Below are 19,021 nucleotides of genomic sequence, written 5' to 3' on the forward strand. Positions count from 1 at the left end.
CCTGCACAGTCTCAAAACAAAAGTAATTATCCAAATCAGAAGGCTGAGCAGTGGTTCAATATTACAAAAAAACAGGAGTCAAAAAGGAGCAGGCAAGCAACTCCAAAAAAACACCCACAATGGCCTAATCAAAAATAAAACATGCCCAACATACAGAAACAGCAAAGCAAACACAAGAACCCTCTCAAAAGGAATACAGCTCTTGATTACAAGACAGGTATACTATCAAATGGTGACTCAAAGACTGAGTAAAGAACAGCACAATTCACATGACTTAAATACGTAGAAGAACTAAGCACATGTGTAGTCGATGATACAAGTAACACAGCAGGGCTCGAATGTTCAGAAACCAGAAGCCCACTGAGGGCTTTTAGAGGCCATCTGTGGTCTCCTTCGCTCGATCCAAACAGAAATCGATCTGGGCCCAGAGAGATAGAAACCATGAAGCACATCCTTGGAAAATAAATGCTGAAATAGCTCATTCTATCTGCTTCTCACTTGGATCTTACATCCACCATTTGTGGGTGGCTGGTGTGTCTGTGCACACCGATAGGCAGCTCACTGTTGCTCGTCTTCTGGTTGCCTAGGCGATCTTGGCTATTCTTCTGAAGAGGTAACCAAGAAGGCTGATGAGGGCAGGACACTGGATATTGTCTATACAGATTTTAGCGACACATTTGACTAGGTCCTAAATGGAAGGCTAGTCTGGAAGGTTAAATTGCACGAGATCCAAAAAGAGTCACAGTAGTTGAGTGGATCCATAACTGGCTTGATGATAGAAAGCAGAATGAGGCAATGAAACCCTCTGGGCTCCTTGAACATTCGAAGAGAATACACTCTGACAAAGCAAGCAAGAACTTGCTTATTTTTGGTCACAGTGAAAACTTTAAATAGAGGGCTTTGGGTAACCCGAGGTAATTTCTAAGGTAAGGACATGTTCGGCACATCTTTGTGGACCAAAGAGCTCGTATTGTGCTGTAGGTTTTCTATGTTCTACTCGGTTTGCTGAAAGTGGTGTTCCAGAGAGACAGGGTGGGGAAGAAGGTATTTGGCCTTTAACAACCAGAGCACTAAGTACAGGAGACATACAAAATTCTGCAAATGCTGGAGTTCTTGAGCAACCCACACAAAATGCTAGAGGAACTCAGCAGGTCAGGCAGCATCTATGGAGGGAAATGAGCAGGCTACATTTCAAGCCGAGACCCTTCATCAGCTCTCTTCCATTCCAGACTGGATGAAAGGTCTCGGCCCAAAACGCCAACTGTTCATTTCTCTCCATAGATACTACCTGGCCTGCTAAGTTCTCCCAGCAGTCACTGTGTGTTGCACTAAGCATAGAAGTTGGGACATCAGATTACAGTTGTGAAGCCATTAGCAAGGCAGCATCTGGAGTGTCATGTACAGTTTTGGTTACCATGTTTTAAAAGAGACATCATTAAGCCAGGAAGAGTGCAAAGAAGATTGATGAGAATGTTCCCACAGCTTGAGGGCCTGAGTTATAGAGAGAGGTTGGGGCAGGCAAGAACTTTATACCTAGGAGACTGAAGAGACTAGTGTATAGATCTATGAGGGGCATAGATAGGGTGAATGAATACAGTCGTTTTCCCAAGGCATAGGTTAAGGTGCCAGGGGAGAGATTTGAAAAGGACCATGGGGAAATTTGTTCACGGAGTGTGTGGTGCCTACTTGGAACGAGCTGCCAGAGGAAGGGGTTGAGGCAGGTGCAGTAACAACATTCAAAAAACATTTGGACAGGTGCTGGGATAGGAAAGCACTGGAGGAATATGGACTGAATGCGAGCAAATGGGACTAGCTTGGATGGGCAATTTGATTGGCATGGATTATTGAGTCAAAGAGCTGTTTTCATGCTGTATTGGTCTATGACTATGACTCGATTTGTGTTCAAACCCTGTTTAATCAGACAATTATATCCTGACACAGTGCATATATGGAAAGAAAGAACCATATTTATACAAATCTCTTCATCATCTCAGGAAGTCCCAAAGCATTTTACAACCAAAGACAAAGCAATCACTGCTTCAGATAATTTCCACAGAGCAGGCAATGCCATGACATTGATTGCAAATTGTCGTATTGGTGTTGATTGGTGAATGGATACAGATTAGCACCATGTACACAGAGCATAATGCAGGTACCTGAAAAGTGCTGGTGGTTTAGCTGATCATTACAAACTCTCACCTTTAATGGCAGCTTTTATTTGAACTTCTTAATTGAGTTGAAATTCCACAGCCAGCAAAGTAGGATCTCAACCATTATGAAAGAACAGTTATGGTTCACGCTAACTGTAGTACCTCTGTAACTAACAAAAACAGAGAATGCAGGAATACTCAACATGTCAGGCAGCATCCATGGAGAGAGGAGGAGAGGAGCAATGCTTCAGATTGATTACTAAAGAATGAGGAAAACTGCAAGTGTAAAATCTGCAAATATAGAGAGAGCAATAGAGTTAATGATTCAGGCTTTCTGCCCAGGAATAACGTTAATGTTTATTGTTTTGCATCTAGTGCCCATGATGTGGTTTTCTGTATGCTCGAGCCATCCAATGCAGATTGTAGAATGCCATTCAGTGTTTAAGGCTGACACTGTGCTCCCTAAACTTCTGAACTTGAGTTTACCGGTTTAATTCTCCAGTCCACTACCAATGTGACCTCCCAAGTTGTTGACTGGTCTACAAAGTCAACTGTGGCTGAAGTAACATCTCATATTCTAATTCAACACGTTACAGCTCCTGGACTTAACACTGAACTCAACCATTTTAGATATCAGCCTTTCCAATCTGTTTCAGATCAGGCCAGTTTCAATGACAGATTAACATCAGCTGTTCCTCCCTCCACAGATGCTGTTTGACCTACTGAATATTTCCCTGATTTCATGCCAGATTTCTAATCCTTTGATTTGTATTCTCTATCTAACTCCCTTCCTCCTCTGTCACTCCAATGACCCTATAACACAGTAAAATCCTTCCTTCTGAAGTACTTCTGAATCCCATCAAAAGGCAGCACTTTATAAATCTTGAGGGAAAATATTGTTTATTTATTTAGAGGTACAGCACGGTTACAGGCCCTTCTGGCACAGCCTAATTACACCCATGTGACCAATTAACCTACTAACCCGTACATCGTTGCAATGTGGGAGGAAACCAGAGCACCCAGAGGAAACCCACATGGTCACAGGAGGAAGGTGTCAACTCCTTGCAAACAAAAGAGCGATTGAACCCAGGTCACTGACACTGTAATAGCACTAAGCTAACTACTACCCTACCACGTCACCCTCAATAATATCGTTTCTACAACACCATCATTACTCAATCTGTAGAATATAACTCCACATGTAGTCGTGGGAAAAAAATTCATAAAATGGTTAGTATTTTGTTACCTTTGTAGTGACATATTAGAGAGGAAGTAGGAAGTGGACTGCATCATGCTGAAGGTGAGAGAGGAAATGGAAATCGGTTAAGGAGGGAGAGAAGATGAGTATGAGAGGGAGATAGCTAATTAACCTACCGACCTGCAGGCTGTTGGAATTTGGGAGGTAGCAGTCCCACCAGCTGTGCCACTGTGCCACAGGTGAAAGTATTTCATAGCAACGCTGGGTCCTTGTCAGAGAGCAGGCTGCTGCTTTGTGGGATTTTGCTGTGTCATTGGCTGCTGGGCTGAACATTAATGCAGCCATCGCCATGCTTCACCTTGCAGCCCACCCCACCCTAATGCAGCCAAGGCCAACATCTTTCTGTCAGATCTGAGTTGGCTCGCATATAAAGGCCGGGGCTTTATAAAGCACTGGTCAGACCACACTTGGAGTACTGTGAGCAGCTTTGGGCCCCTTCTCTGAGAAAACATGTGTTGTATTGGACAGTGTCCAGAGGAGGCTCACCAGAATGATCGGCAAATGAAGCTGTTAATGTATGAGGTGGCTCTGGGTCTGTACTCACTGGTTTGGAAGAATTGAGGGGAGGTCTCATTGAAATCTATCAAATATTGAAAGGCCTGCTGAATATAGAGTGGATGTGGAGAGGATGTTTCCTATAGTGGGGGAGTTTAGGACCAGAGGACACAGATAGAGTGGATGTGGAGAGGATGTCTCCTATAGTGGGGTGTCTAGGACCAGAGGACACAGATAGAGTGGATGTGGAGAGGATGTCTCCTATAGTGGGGGAGTTTAGGACCAGAGGACACAGATAGAGTGGATGTGGAGAGGATGTCTCCTATAGTGGGGTGTCTAGGACCAGAGGACACAGATAGAGTGGATGTGGAGAGGATGTCTCCTATAGTGGGGGAGTTTAGGACCAGAGGACACAGATAGAGTGGATGTGGAGAGGATGTCTCCTATAGTGGGGTGTCTAGGACCAGAGGACACAGATAGAGTGGATGTGGAGAGGATGTCTCCTATAGTGGGGTGTCTAGGACCAGAGGACACAGATAGAGTGGATGTGGAGAGGATGTTTCCTATAGTGGGGTGTCTAGGACCAGAGGACACAGATAGAGTGGATGTGGAGAGGATGTCTCCTATACTGGGGTGTCTAGGACCAGAGGACACAGATAGAGTGGATGTGGAGAGGATGTTTCCTATAGTGGGGTGTCTAGGACCAGAGGACACAGATAGAGTGGATGTGGAGAGGATGTCTCCTATAGTGGGGTGTCTAGGACCAGAGGACACAGATAGAGTGGATGTGGAGAGGATGTCTCCTATAGTGGGGTGTCTAGGACCAGAGGACACAGATAGAGTGGATGTGGAGAGGATGTTTCCTATAGTGGGGTGTCTAGGACCAGAGGACACAGCCTCAGAATAAAAGGACATCTGTTTAGAAGAAAAATGAGGGGGAATTCCTTTAGACAGAGGATGGTGAATCTGTGGAATTTATTGCCACAGATGGCTGTAGAGGCCAAGTCATTGGGTGCGTTTAAAGTGGAGGTTCATAGTTCTTGATTAGTAAGGACATCAAAGGTTATGGGGAGAAGGCAGCAGGAGGGGCTTAGGGAGATAATAAATTAGCCATGATAGAATGGTGGAGCAGACTCAACGGGCTGAGTGGCCTAATTCTGCCCCTATGTATTATGGTGTTGTGGTCATAGATCATTCAAAGTGTCTTGCCCCTTCCTCCCTCACAACAGACCCAGGCTGGGCATCCAGATGATGGTTCCTGAAGTTTGGAGAGCACAGCCCGTCATTTAAGAAACAATGCAGTACTGCACCCGTTAGTGGGTCACAGGCTCCTGTTTTCACCTCACTCCACTACAAGACAGGTACAAGGCCTACTTCAAGGTACATCCCACTACCGAAACTAAAGGGTGCTGGAATTGAAACACATGATCGTTTCAATTATGAACCAGGTGATTGGGCCATTTCAGCACAGCCCTTTGCAAATATAACCAAACAGTTGCTACTACTGACACAAAAGCCAATTTCCAAACTTCCACATCGGAAATCACAACAACTTCAACTGACTTTCTCTCTATATTATTTGCATGCATTTCATTATACTGCTGCCATAAAGACAACAAATTTCACAACATATGCTGGTGATATTAAACCTGATTCTGATTCTGTAAAAGAAATAGGATGATTTATTCTGCATTAAATTTAAGAGCATAACTTATGTTGTAAGGAATTAGTAAATGAGTTAATCAGAGATAAACCAGGTTTTTTTTCATACACACAGAAGATTCTGTGGATGCTAGGAATCTTGGGCACACAAAATGCTGAGGAACTCGGCAAGTCAGGCAGCATCTATGGAGGGGAATAAACAGTTAACATTTCAGGCCAAGACCATTCACCAGGACTGGAAAGGAAGGGGGCAGAAGCCAAAAGAAGTTGACCAGAGGGATAGGGGTACAGGCTGGCAGGTGATAGGTAAAACCAGGTGAGGGGGAAGGGAAATAAAGTAAGAAGGTGGGAGGTGATAGGTTTTTGAGGTAAAGGGTTGAAGAAGGAGGAATCTGATAGGAGAGGACAGTGGACCATGGGAGGAAGGAAGATCAGAGGGAGAAGATGGGCAGGTGAGGGAAAGGGATGAGGCAGTGTGAAACCAGAATGTGGGATGGCAAAAGAGAAAAGGGGAAAGCAAGAAGAGATTACCGGGAAAAAACTGATTTTCATGCGATCAGATTGGAGGCTACCCAGACAGAATATGAGGTGTTGCTCCTCCATCTTTAGCGTGGCCACATCATGGCGGTAGAGGAGTCCATGGATCGATATGTCAGAATTGGAATGGGTGGACACTGGGAGATCTTGTCTCTTGCGGTGGACAGAGTGTAAGTACTCAGTGAAGTAGTTCCCCGATCTGCACCGGGGCTCACCGATGTAGAGGAGGCCACGTTGGGAGCACAGGATACAGTAGATGAACCTGACAGACTTGGAGGAAGTTTCACTTCACTTGGAAGGACTGCTTGAGGCTTTGAATGATGGTGAGGGAGGAGGTGTAGGGGCACACGTAGCACTTGTCAGACCTGCAGGGAGAAGTGCCAGGAGGGAGATGACTGGGGAACTCTCCTCAAAATTAATCAATAACCTCCAAGACCTTAGCCTCAGTACCTCCCTGTGCAATTTGATCCTGGACTTCCTCACTTGTAGACACCAGTCAGTTTGGATTGGCAACAATATCCTTATGGACAGGTTTTCCAGAGCTCTTGAGAGTGGTTTAAACTAATATGGTGGGGGGATGGGAGTCAGTATAACAGGTTTTCAAATAGATGATGTAATATGAATGTAAGGAAGGACAAGCCAATGATTGGGTACAGAACAAAGGTTTAAATTGTACCACAGAGGCAAAATTCACAAGGACGAAGAATGCAGGACTGAAGGTGCTGTATTTAAATACACGTAAGATTTGAAATAAGATGGAAGAACTCGTGGTGCAATTAGAGGCTGGTTGGTATGACATTTTAGAGCATCACTGAGGGCTTCATTGTGGGCTTTTAAAATCCAACAAAAGGCAACTAAAAAATCTATAAGAAGGGAAAAGATTAAATATGAGGGCAAACTAGCTGATAATATAAAGCAGGTTACTAAAAATTTTTTTAGTTATATAAAGAGTAAAAGGGAGGTGAGAGTTGATATTGGACCACTGGAAAATGATGGTGGTAAGATAGTAATGGGAGACAAAGAAATGGCAGATGAACTTAATAAGTACTTTGCTTCAGTCTTTACTGTGGAAGACACTAGATGTGTACCAGAGATCCATGTGTGCCAGGGAGCAGGAGTGAGTGTCATTGCTTTCACAAAGGAAAAAGTGCTAGGGAAGCTCAAAGGTCTTAAGGTGGATAAGTCACCTGGTCCCGTTGGACTGCATCCCGGAGTCCTGAGAGAGGTTGCTGAAGAGATAATGGATGCATCGATCACGATCTTTCAAGACTCACTTGATTCTGGCATGGTCCCGGAGGGCTGGAAAGTTGCAAATACCACTCAACTCTTTAAGAAGTGAGGAAGGCAAAAGAAAGGAAATTATAGGCCAGTTAGCCTAACCTCAGTGGTTGGGAAAATGTTGGACTCCATTATTAAGAATGAGGTTTTGGATATTAATGATAAAATAATTCAAAGTCAGCATGGTTTCTGTAAAGGGAAATCTTGCCTGACAAATCTGTTAGAATTCTTCGAAGAAGTAACGAGCAGGGTGGACAAAGGCAAGCAGTGGATGTCATTTACTTAGATTTTCAGAAGGCATTTGATAAGGTGCCTCTCATGAAGATGCTTAACAAGATAAAATCCTAAGGTGTTACAGGAAATCTACTGGCTTGGATAGAGGAATGGCTGACAGGCAGGAGGCAGTGAGTAGAAATAAAGGGGGCTTTTGCTGGCTGCCTGCCAGTGACTAGTGGTGTTCCTCAGGGGTCAGTATTGGGACCACTACTTTTCACATTATTTGTCAATGATTTAGATAACAGAATTGATGGCTTTGTGGCAAAGTTTACAGATGACACAAAGATAGGTGGAGGGGTAGGTAGTGCTGAGGAAGCAATGCGATTGCAGCAGGACTCGGACAAATTGGAAGAATGGGCAAAGAAGTGTCAGATGGAATACAGTGTTGGGAAATGTATGATAATGCATTTTGGTAAAAGGAACAATAGTGCGGACTATCATCTAAATGGGGAGAAGGTTCAAACATTGGAGGTGCTGAGGGACTTAGGAGTTCTCGTGCAAGATTCCCAGAAGGTTCATTTACAGGTTGAGTCTGTGCTAAAGGAGACAAATGCAATGTTGGCATTTATTTCAAGGGGAATAGAATATAAAAACAAGGAGATAATGCTGAAGCTTTATAAAACACTAGTCTGGCCACACTTGAAGTATTGTCAACAGTTTTGGACTCCTTATCTCAGAAAGGATGTACTGTCATTGGAGAGAGTCCAGAGGAGGTTCACAAGGATGATTCCAGGAATGAAGGGGTTAACATATGAGGAGCATTTGGCAGCTTTGGATCTGTACCTGCTGGAATTTAGAAGAATGTGTGGGGATCTCATTGAAACCTACCAAATATTGAAAGGACTAGATAAGGTGGCTGTGGAGAGGATGTTTCCTCTGGTGGGAGTATCCAGAAGTAAAGGCCACAATCTCAAAATTGAGGGGTGACCTTTTAGAACAGAGGTAAAGAGGAATTTCTACCTCTTGGGTAGGAGGTAGAAATGAGCAGTACGAGGTAAGAGAACTGTGTGTTTGGTGGCAGTGGGTGGGAGGTCTCCAGAGTCAAGGAGGTTGCAGGAGACAATGGCCCGGTGCTACTTAGTAGAGTCCTGTGCAAGTAAGGGGGGGGAGGGTGTTTGAGAGCTACCATCTGCTCTCAGCAAGGTATTTTTTTAATATATCTAATCTTCAGCACATAGGCATCAGTGGCAAGACCAGCACTTATTCTCTCTCTCTGATTGCCCTTGAGAAGGTGGTGATGAGCTGTCACCTTGAGTGACTGTGGAAGTTAGGATGAAGGTACTCCCACAGTGCCACTGAGCCACTGACAAGGGAATTGCAGCAACAATACACTTCCAAGTCAAAATGTTCTGTGTTGTGCGTAACAGAAAAGGAGTGTATTTATTAAATGGTGATATAAAGACAGTGGTGATAGTCAGAGGGACTTCGGTGTGCATGAAGTCAGGATGTGCTCACAAGTCACTGAGCCTCCTCTGACATCAACACAACGCTGAAGTTAGTCAAAGGTTTTTCAGTAACAAAGTGCAGAATAAAGCGTCACAGTACAGAGAAAGTGCAGCACAGCGAGACAGTAAGGTGCAAAGTCACAACGAGGTAGATTGTCAAGAGTACATCTTATTGTACCAGGGAACCTTTCAATAGTCTGATAACAATGGGTTAGAAAGTGTCCTTGAGTCTGGTGCTACATGCTTTCAGAATTTTGTATCTTCTGCCCAATGGGTGGGAACAGACAAGAGAATGTCCAAATGTTCTTTGATCAATCTGGCTGCTTTACCGAAGCAGCACGAAGTGTAGAGAGAGTCCATGGAGCTTCATTGTCATAATTAAGTTTGCCGATGACACCACTGTCGTAGGCCAAATCAGGGGTGGTGATGAATCAGTATATAGGAGGGAGATTGAAAATCTGGCTGAGTGATGCACAGCAATCTCACTCAATGTCAGTAAGACCAAGAAGATGATTATTGACTTCAGGAGGAGGAACTGGAGATCCATGAGCCAGTCCCCACTGGGGATCAGAGGTGGAGAGGGTCATCAGCTTTAAATTCTGCTGTGTTTTCATTTCAGAGGATCTGTCCTGGATGCATTATGTGCCATTATAAAGAAAGCACAACAGCGCTTCTACTTTCTTAGAAGTTTGCGAAGATTTGGCATGACATCTAAAACTTTGACAAACTTCTATAGATGTGTGGTGGAGAGTTTAGTGACTGGTTACACCACAGCCTGGTATGGAAACACCAATGCCCTTGTATGGAAAATCCTCCAAAATGTAATGGGTACAGAAGTCTATCACTGGTAAAACACTCCCACCATTGAGCACACCTCCATGGAGTGCTGTTGCAGGAAAGCAGTGACCTATCATCGAAGACACCCACATCCAGGCCATGCTCTCTACTTCCTGCTGCCACCGTGGTGGAAGAAGGTACAGGAGCCTCAGGAACTGCACCACCCAGTTCAGTAACAGTTATTACCCCTCAACCATCAGGCTTTTGAACTAGTGGGGGTAGCTCATCTTCCACGCTTCCATTTTTTTTAAAAGGGAAGTGCACTCGTGACCCAAGTCTGCCATCTGGGATCTACCGATATCCCTGGTTTTGAGTTTTGATAGATGATTTTAAGCAGCTTAAAATGATGCTGCTTACTAAAGCACCCATGGCTTTAACTGGGGACTTCAGCTGTAGTAGTCCAAAGTGGGAACGTTTGATCGTTCCTACCACAGCCGCACACAACGAGTCGCCACTTATTCGTGCCATATTAAATGGTTTCCGGTTTGGGAACACCCACATTTTCCTCTTTGGTACACTGTCTCAAACACACTTGCTGATAAAGTCTGTGATGTCAAGATGATTCAAAACACTGGTGCTCCACAAGTTTGCATCCTCAGCCCTCTAATCTACTCCCTGTATACACACGACGGTGTGGCCAGACTCTGCTCTAACTCCATCTACAGGTTTACAGATGATACCATCATGGTGGGCAGTGTCTCAAATAACGATGAGTCAGAGTACTGGAAGGAGGCAGAGAGCTTAGTGACTTGGTGCCATGACAACAACCTTCCCCTCAATCTCAAAAGAGCTGCTCATTGACTTCATAAAGGGGGTGTGGGGGGGAGGTGTCTGAACCTGCACTTGTCTACAGCAACAGCGTTTGGGATGAGAGGGATGAAAGCTTCAAATTCTTAAATGTGAACATCAATAGCCTGTCCTGCTCCAATCATGCAGACATCACAGCCAAGAAAGCTGACTAAAGCCTCTACTTCCTCAAGAAGCTAAAGAAATTGGGCATGTCCCCGTCGACTCTTACCAAATTTTACTAATGCACCATAGAAAACGTTCTGTCTGGATGTATAGCACCTGGTCTGTAATTAGCCACAAGAAACTGCAGAATATTGTGGACACAGCTCAGCACATCATAGGACCCAAATGGGTGTTGTCTACAGGCCACCAAACAGTAGCATGGATATTGGGTGCAAGTTGAATAGGGAGTTAACATTGGCATGTGGCAAAGGTAATGTCGCAGTAGTTATGGGGGATTTCAACATGCAGGTGAACTGGGAGAATCAGGTTGGTGCTGGACCCCAGGATAGGGAGTTTGTAGAGTGCCTACGGGATGCATTCTTGGAACAACTTGTACGAGAGCCGACCAGGGACAAGACTATTCTGGATTTAGTGTTATGTAATGAACAGGATTTGATAAGCGATCTCGCAGTAAAGGAGCCATTAGGAGGTAGTGATCACAATATGATAAACTTTTATCTGCAATTTGAGAAGGATAAGGGCAGCTCAGAGGTGTCAGTGTTGCAGATGAACAGGGGAAACTATGGAGCCATGAGGGAGGAGCTGGCCAAAGTTGACTGGATGGATAGCCTAGCAGAAAAGACAGTGGAACAGCAATGGCAGGTATTCTTGGGAATAATGCACAAGGTGCAAAATCAGTTCATCCCCCAGAGAAGGAAGGATTCAAAGGGGGGAAAGGTGCCTCAGTGGTTGACAAAGGAAGTCAGAGATTGCATAGCATTAAAAAAAAGGAAATATGACAGAGCTAAGGTGAGTGGGAGGACAGATGATTGGGAAGTTTTTAAGGAACAACAGAACTTAACTAAAAAGACAATACGGGGAGAAAAAAATGAGGTACGAACGCAAGCTAGTCAGGAATATAAAGGAAGATAGCAAAAGCTTTTTTAGGTATGTGAAGAGAAAGAAGATAGTTAAGAACAATGTTGGGCCCTTGAAGAATGAATTGGGTGAAATTGTTATGGGAAACAGAGAAATGGCAGAAGAATTTAATGAGTACTTTAGATCTGTTTTCACTAAGGAAGACACAAGCAATCTCCCAGATGTATGGATGGGCCAAGGACATAGGATAACAGAGGAAATGAAACAGATTGACATTCAGAAGGAAACGGTGATGAGAAGACTGATGGGACTGAAGGCTGACAAATCCCCAGGTCCAGATGGTCTGCACCCTAGGGTACTGAAGGAGGTGGCCTTGGAAATTGCGGATGCATTGGTAATCATTTTCCAATGTTCCTTAGATTTAGGATCAGTTCCTGAGGATTGGAGAATGGCTAATGTTATCCCACTTTTTAAGAAAGGAGGGAGGGAGAAAACAGAGAACTATCGACCTGTCAGCCTGACATCGGTGGTGGGAAAGATGCTAGAGTCCATTATTAAGGATGAAATAGTGGCATATCTAGATAGTAGTGATAGGATTGGGCCGAGCCAGCATGGATTTACCAAGGGTAAATCATGCTTGACTAATCTGTTGGAGTTTTTCGAGGATGTAACCAGGAAGTTAGACGGGGGAGATCCAGTGGATGTAGTGTGCCTCGATTTTCAGAAGGCATTTGATAAGGTCCCACATAGGAGATTGGTGGGTAAAATCAAAGCTCAGGGCATCGGGGGGAAGACATTGACATGGATAGAAAACTGGTTGGCAGATAGAAAGCAAAGGGTAGCGGTGAATGGGTGTTTCTCGGAATGGCAGGTGGTGACTAGTGGGGTGCCACAGGGCTCGGTATTGGGACCACAGCTGTTTACAATTTACCTCAGCGATTTAGATGAAGGCATTGAGAATAACATCAGCAAATTTGCTGATGATACTAAGCTGGGTGGCAGTGTGACATGTGATGAGGATGTTAGGAGAATTCAGGGTGACTTGGATAGGCTGGGTGAATGGGCAGATACTTGGCAGATGGCGTTTAATGTGAATAAGTGTGAGGTTATCCACTTTGGGAGTAAGAACAGGAAGGCTGATTATTATCTGAACGGTGTAGAGTTGGGTAAGGGAGTAATACAAAGAGATCTCGGAGTCCTTGTTCATCAGTCACTGAAGGTGAATGAGCAAGTGCAGCAGGCAGTGAAGAAGGCTAATGGAATGTTGGCCTTTATTACAAAGGGAATTGAGTACAAGAGCAAGGAAATCCTCTTGCATTTGTACAGAGCCCTGGTGAGACCACACCTGGAGTATTGTGTACAGTTGTGGTCTCCAGGGTTAAGGAAGGACATGCTGGCTGTAGAGGAAGTGCAGCGTAGATTCACGAGGTTAATTCCTGGGATGTCTGGACTGTCTTACGCAGAGAGGTTAGAGAGACTGGGCTTGTACACGCTGGAATTAAGGAGATTGAGAGGGGATCTGATTGAAACATATAAGATTATTAAGGGATTGGACAAGATAGAGGCAGGAAATATGTTCCAGATGCTGGGAGAGTCCGGTTCCAGAGGGCATGGTTTGAGAATAAGGGGTAGGTCATTTAGGACAGAGTTAAGGAAAAACTTCTTCTCCCAGAGAGTTGTGGGGGTCTGGAATGCACTGCCTCGGAAGGTAGTGGAGGCAAATTTCAAGAAGGAGCTAGATAGGTATCTTATGGATAGGGGAATCAAGGGATATGGGGACAAGGCAGGAACCGGGTATTGATAGGAATTGATCAGCCATGATCTCAAAATGGCGGTGCAGGCTCGAAGGGCCGAATGGTCTACTTCTGCACCTATTGTCTATTGTCTATTGAATGAGTTTCTCTTCTATTAACTTTATCTATACTTCCTCTGACTTGGTAAAGTTGCCACCATAATCAAAGTGACCCAAAGGATCACTGGAGAAACCATATCACCCCAACCACAAACTGGTCCAGCTGCTACCATCCGGGAAATGGTACCGCAGCATAAAAGCCAGGACCAATGGACTCCGGGACAGCTTCTTCCACCAAGCCATCAGACTGGTTAATTCACACTGATACAATTGTATTTCTATGCTATACTGACTGTCCTGTTGTACATACTATTTATTACAAATTACTATAAATTGCACATTGCACATTTAGACAAAGATGTAACATAAAGATTTTTACTCCTCGTGTATGTGAAAGATGTAAGTAATAAAGTCAATTCAAATCCCAGGCATTCTCGCTTCTCCCCTCTCCTATCAGGCGGATGATACCTGAATCACATACCACCAGGCTCAAGGTCATCTTCTATCCCATGTTATCAGTCTCTTGAATGGACCTTTTGCATTTTAAGAAGGACTCTTGACCTCAATCTACTGTATCTCATTATGATCTTACACTTTATTATTTACCTGCACTGTACTTTTTCAGTACTTTTACACCTTATTCTGCATTGCTATTGCTTTACGTTATTCTCCCTCAATACACTTTATCTCTACCTACAAGACAAGCTTTTCCCTGCATCTTGGTACATGTGACAGGAATAAATCAATTCCAATAAAGCTACTATATTTGAATCATGGTGTTTTTCACCAGTATATACCACGTTATGACAAAGTTTGAGTGAGAAATCACTATTGCTTCGACTTACAATCCTGCTGACAGGTGCCTATGATTAGTCCGTCTTGTATTTTCAGAGTGATTTCAATTTAGTAGATTACAAACAGATCATGTGCTGTTTACCAACAAGCATTTCAGTAAACTAGCCATTGAAAAGCTGGTGCCTGTCTTGAGTACTTATCATCACTGAAAGATGGTGTTTTGCCAGCCAGTGTAAATATAATCATATGAAAGTAACACTGCTCTGTGTTAGGATTTAATGTCTGCTGTTAATAATCTCATCATTCAGATAACCTCTTTTGAAACTTCACAAGAGAGCTTTTTCAGATAGTTAGGGGCCACAGAAACTGTTTTATGATTTGTATGTTTATAGTTTAAGATGTAAATATACAGAATTTTCTGGGGTTTTTTTTGAGCTACTCCAGAAGAATGAATTCAACTCCTTTTCCCAGCTCCTGAAGTTGCCCGCTTAGTGTAACTTAACCTACATTCAAAACTGTTCAACCCTGAGTTTCCTTTTTAAGACCATTCACGTTGTGGCAATCCTAAAAATAGAGTGACAATGGAGTGTCACTCTAAAAATAGAGTGACAATGGAAATCCATACCCTCCACCTTTTGTACTGGCATTCATCCCTCTTTCAGTCTCAACCTGAAACATCAACTGCCCAGTTCGCCACACAGACCCACCACTGTGTGTGTTGCTGACAATGGAGCAAGTTATTCTGCACAGGCTGAGGCCAGGGTTTTTTTGGTTGGGGTTTCAAACAGCATCAGCTCTGGAGTAAATCTCAACACAGTATGGCTTTTGACTAAATGGTCTCTTCCTAAGCAACCGTGAATGTAATGGGTATGGTTGGACGTGGGGGGTTATCAGAGCAGCAATGTTCACCTCTTTACTGGGATGTCAAGTCCAAAGGTATGTTACAGGAACATTGTCAAACCAAACTCAGCCCTGTGCCTCCTGAGGAGATCTTGGGACTGATCACCCCAAGGTTGGGCAAGTAAATACTTTAAGGAGCATCAGGAAGACAAAGAAGGACAGACAGGGAAAACAGGGAGGTTTAGGGATCCATCTCAAGGCAGAGGAGCCAATTGTAGAGTGATTAGAAGCTGTGGTTAATGAAAGACTGCAACTGAAGGAGTTGAGGGCTGTAAAGTTAGGCAGGGCAAGGCCACAGAGAGGTTCAAACGCAATTGTTGACAAATAACGACAATGTTAAACAACTGCTCAGCCACTGGAGGAAGCCTCCACATTGAAGTTTCCAGCTTGCTCAGACATTGCTGAGATTTCCATTTCTGGTGTATGATATTAGTATTGATGGAAACTTGCTGGTTGCCATGGGGATGATGGGCCCAAGAGCCTGTGCTGTATGTCTCTATGATGTAATTGTGCTCAACCAGTGAAACATTTGAACAGTGTCAGACTAGTAAGATCTTGGATGAACTTTTATATTCAAAGGGAAGAGAATTTTAAATTGAAGGCGTTATCAAAATCAGGTTTTTGCTCAATGTCAGACGGTCAACAATATTAATAAGATGCAGCCTTGATGAAAGATCTTGGCCTGAAAGGACAATTCTGCCTGACGTGCTGAGCTCCTCCAGCATTTGGTGTGCTTTACTCTGGATCTCCAGCTGAATCTCTTGTGTTAATAAGATGTTTCTGTTAAGAACAGGGAAAGAAATATTACTCAATGACCTTGTCACATCACAGAAACAGAACAAGTCTAGGATCCAGAGAGCTATAGTTCGAGAAGTCACAGAGAAATCCCAGAGGTGGAATGAGCTGCCATAGAAGGTTGGGGGTGGGACAGAGGGAAATAGACTTCCTTCAGAATTTTTGTTGGCAGAACAACAAAGTGCAAATGGAAGATTTAAATTCTGAAAGCTCTCATTTGGAATATTGTCAAAGAAAATTAAGAAGGGCTGTCGGGTGGGGGTCCATGCTTGTCTTTCACATCCACCAGCCAGGAATAATCTTCATACAAGCACCACTTGTTCTCCCTGAGCAAGCACAAGCCATCAGGGCAAGTTTCCTCTTCGTGCGGAAATGTTTTGTGAACACCTGTTGAATATCCACTGCAGTTTCAGCTTTTCAGACTGTGCTCGGGTTATTAAGCAACGTCCGCGGAGAGGACATGGCTTCACTGGCTCTTGGGCTGACATCTCCGGTTAGCTGTAAAGCTGGAGTTGAGCAATGGAGCTAGGGGCCAGAGTTGGGTCTGAGTAGCAGGCGAGGCCTCTGGGCATGGATGCCCTGCCCTCAGTAATGTTCGATATGCCAGGCAGTACACCCGGTGATGCAGCCGTGCAGCCAGCACAGCCGCTGTCTAACAGCTCCAGAGTTGCAGGTTCAATTCTGAGCTCAGGTGTTGCCTGTTTCATTTTGGCATCTTCTCCCTGTGACCACATGGGTTTCTCCGGAACCTCTGGTTTCCTCCAACATCCCAGAAATATGTGGGTTGGTAAATTAATTGGCCACTGTATATTGACTCTAGTGTGTAGGAGAGTGGCAGGGAGTTGATGGGAATGTGGGGAGAATAAAATTGGGATCAGTGTAGATCAGCATTGATTCAATGCTGTAAGACTCTCGGAATTCTGGAATATAAATAACCAAAGTTAAAAGTAAATTTATTATCAAAGTACATCTTTGTCACCAAATAATATTCTGAGCTTCATTTTCTTGTGGGCATTCATACTAACTGCAAAGAAACACAATAGAATCATGAAACACCACACACAACGAAAGTGGACATACAACCAATGTACAAAAGACCACAAACTGTGCAAATACAAAAAAAGGGGGGGAGAAACAAAATAACAAACAAATAAATAATTCTGAGAACATGAGTTGTGGAGTCCTTGAAAGTGAGTCCATAGGTTGTAGAACCTCAGTACAAATGAAGCCACATAATGTTTACTATTTGCTGTTCAATCCACATAGCATTGTATTTTTTCCAGCAACAGACATATCCCTTTCATCAGAAATCCAGGGTATCCACTTCCCCCCAGTCTGAGTTCCAACATCTGTGCCCCAGAGATGACAGTCACATGATGTCCTATCATCTATCTGCAAACGCAGTCCAAAAGCCTCAGTTTCTCGCCTTCAGAATTATTGTCACTATTTGCAAGTGTTCACTGAAAATAAATGGAAATCATTTTGTTTAAGTCTTATCAATGGTTGCTCTCAGTAGCATATTAGAGATTTTTTGTAAAGATGTAGTGAGATTAGCAAGATTATCATTTCCTTGATGTGTTTAACATAGTAAAATAACCTAGAGTGCCTGACAGGGAGGTTCAGATAAAATGGAACATTTTACAGCCAGTCACAAAGGTGGCATGAAAATCAGCAACTGGAAGCTTGGTCAAGAGATAGTTTTCGAAAGAGTGTCTTCAAGGAGGAGGGCAATGTGGGGAGAGAGAGAAAGGGCAAGTTAGGAAGAGAACTTTTGACCTTATGGACCTGGTGGGTGGATCCAGTGGCAGAGAAGGGCAGGGGAAATTGGAGAACATGGATTTGGAATTATTAAAAAAAAGGATGAGAGCTTTAACATTGTAGCGTTGGGTAAACAAGGCGAGATATGCCTTGTATGTGAGTTTTTGGTGATTTTAATTAGATGGGATAAAGGTATAATCAATTCAATGTCTTCTGTTTGACTTTGGATCAAAATTGAATTAATCAAGCGTTTGAACCCAGAGCTACAATGGGAGGAACCACAAGTTCAGCTTCAGACAGAAAGAGCATTCATTACCTTTGGGAGCAGGTCAGCCTTGCACAGACTGCTTCTGCCACGTGATTCTGTAACCTGAGCCACACATTCCAAGCCTCTGATCTAATCTGAGCAGCTCACTGGCCCCTCTCCTCCCAGCCTTCCATGAGCTCAGCTATGCAGGAGACTAAACCAAAATGTGAGCTGGTCCCCGATCACCCCGTTGCTTCGCAGTTCGTCCGGGATCTGAAGTACACCCTGGATCAGGACGACTCAGAAGGAGTGATCTTCCTCCTCCAGCAGCGGGCTCACAGTGCCAATGCCATCATCGAGCTTTCCAACGATGACTGGATGAAAGAACCGTCTGCTCCGCTGGACCCTCTCGTCTTGCTCGGTCAGCCTGTCACATTTCATTCAAGTTAGAATGTAGTCTTGCTAATGGGGCTCTTTTGTTTCCCCTCTGCACTCGGCAGAGTGTATGTGCTTAGAACTCAAAAATAGGGAAGACGCAATCACTCTGATAGGACTATACTACAGACTTCCATAGCCACCAGGACACTGAGCAATTGATATGCAAACAGATTAGGGAAAGGTGTAAAAACAACAGAGGTGTTGTCATGGTTGACTTCAACTTCCCCAATATTGATTGGCACCACCTTAATGCAAGAGGTTTAGATGGGGCAGAACTTGTTTGGTGCATCCAGGAGGGTTTCTCAAGTTGGAATGTAGTTAGTCCAAGAAAAGGAGGGGCAGTACGGGACCTGGTTTTGTGTAATGAGTCTGGCCAGGTGACCCACCTTTTAGTAGGAGGTGGTGAATTTAGTCAAAAAGAAAATTATGTAAGATTTTAGGAAGCTTAATTCAAACAAAGCCCTGAAG

General features: G+C 43.9%; 1 protein-coding gene across 1 annotated transcript in view; it reads left to right on the forward strand.

Annotated features, from left to right (window-relative positions):
- Positions 1–18,300: 18,300 nt before the first annotated feature.
- asb18 (ankyrin repeat and SOCS box containing 18) overlaps positions 18,301–19,021 on the forward strand; it is a 69,700-nt gene continuing 68,979 nt past the window's right edge. The window contains exon 1 of the mRNA XM_073046644.1: positions 18,301–18,536. Coding sequence (XP_072902745.1) covers positions 18,308–18,536 — 229 coding nt within the window. The 5' untranslated portion in view covers positions 18,301–18,307. The remainder of the gene's footprint in view (positions 18,537–19,021) is intronic.

This window comes from Hemitrygon akajei, chromosome 5 (genome assembly GCF_048418815.1).
Source record: "Hemitrygon akajei chromosome 5, sHemAka1.3, whole genome shotgun sequence".
Classification (NCBI taxonomy): Eukaryota; Metazoa; Chordata; class Chondrichthyes; order Myliobatiformes; family Dasyatidae; genus Hemitrygon; species Hemitrygon akajei.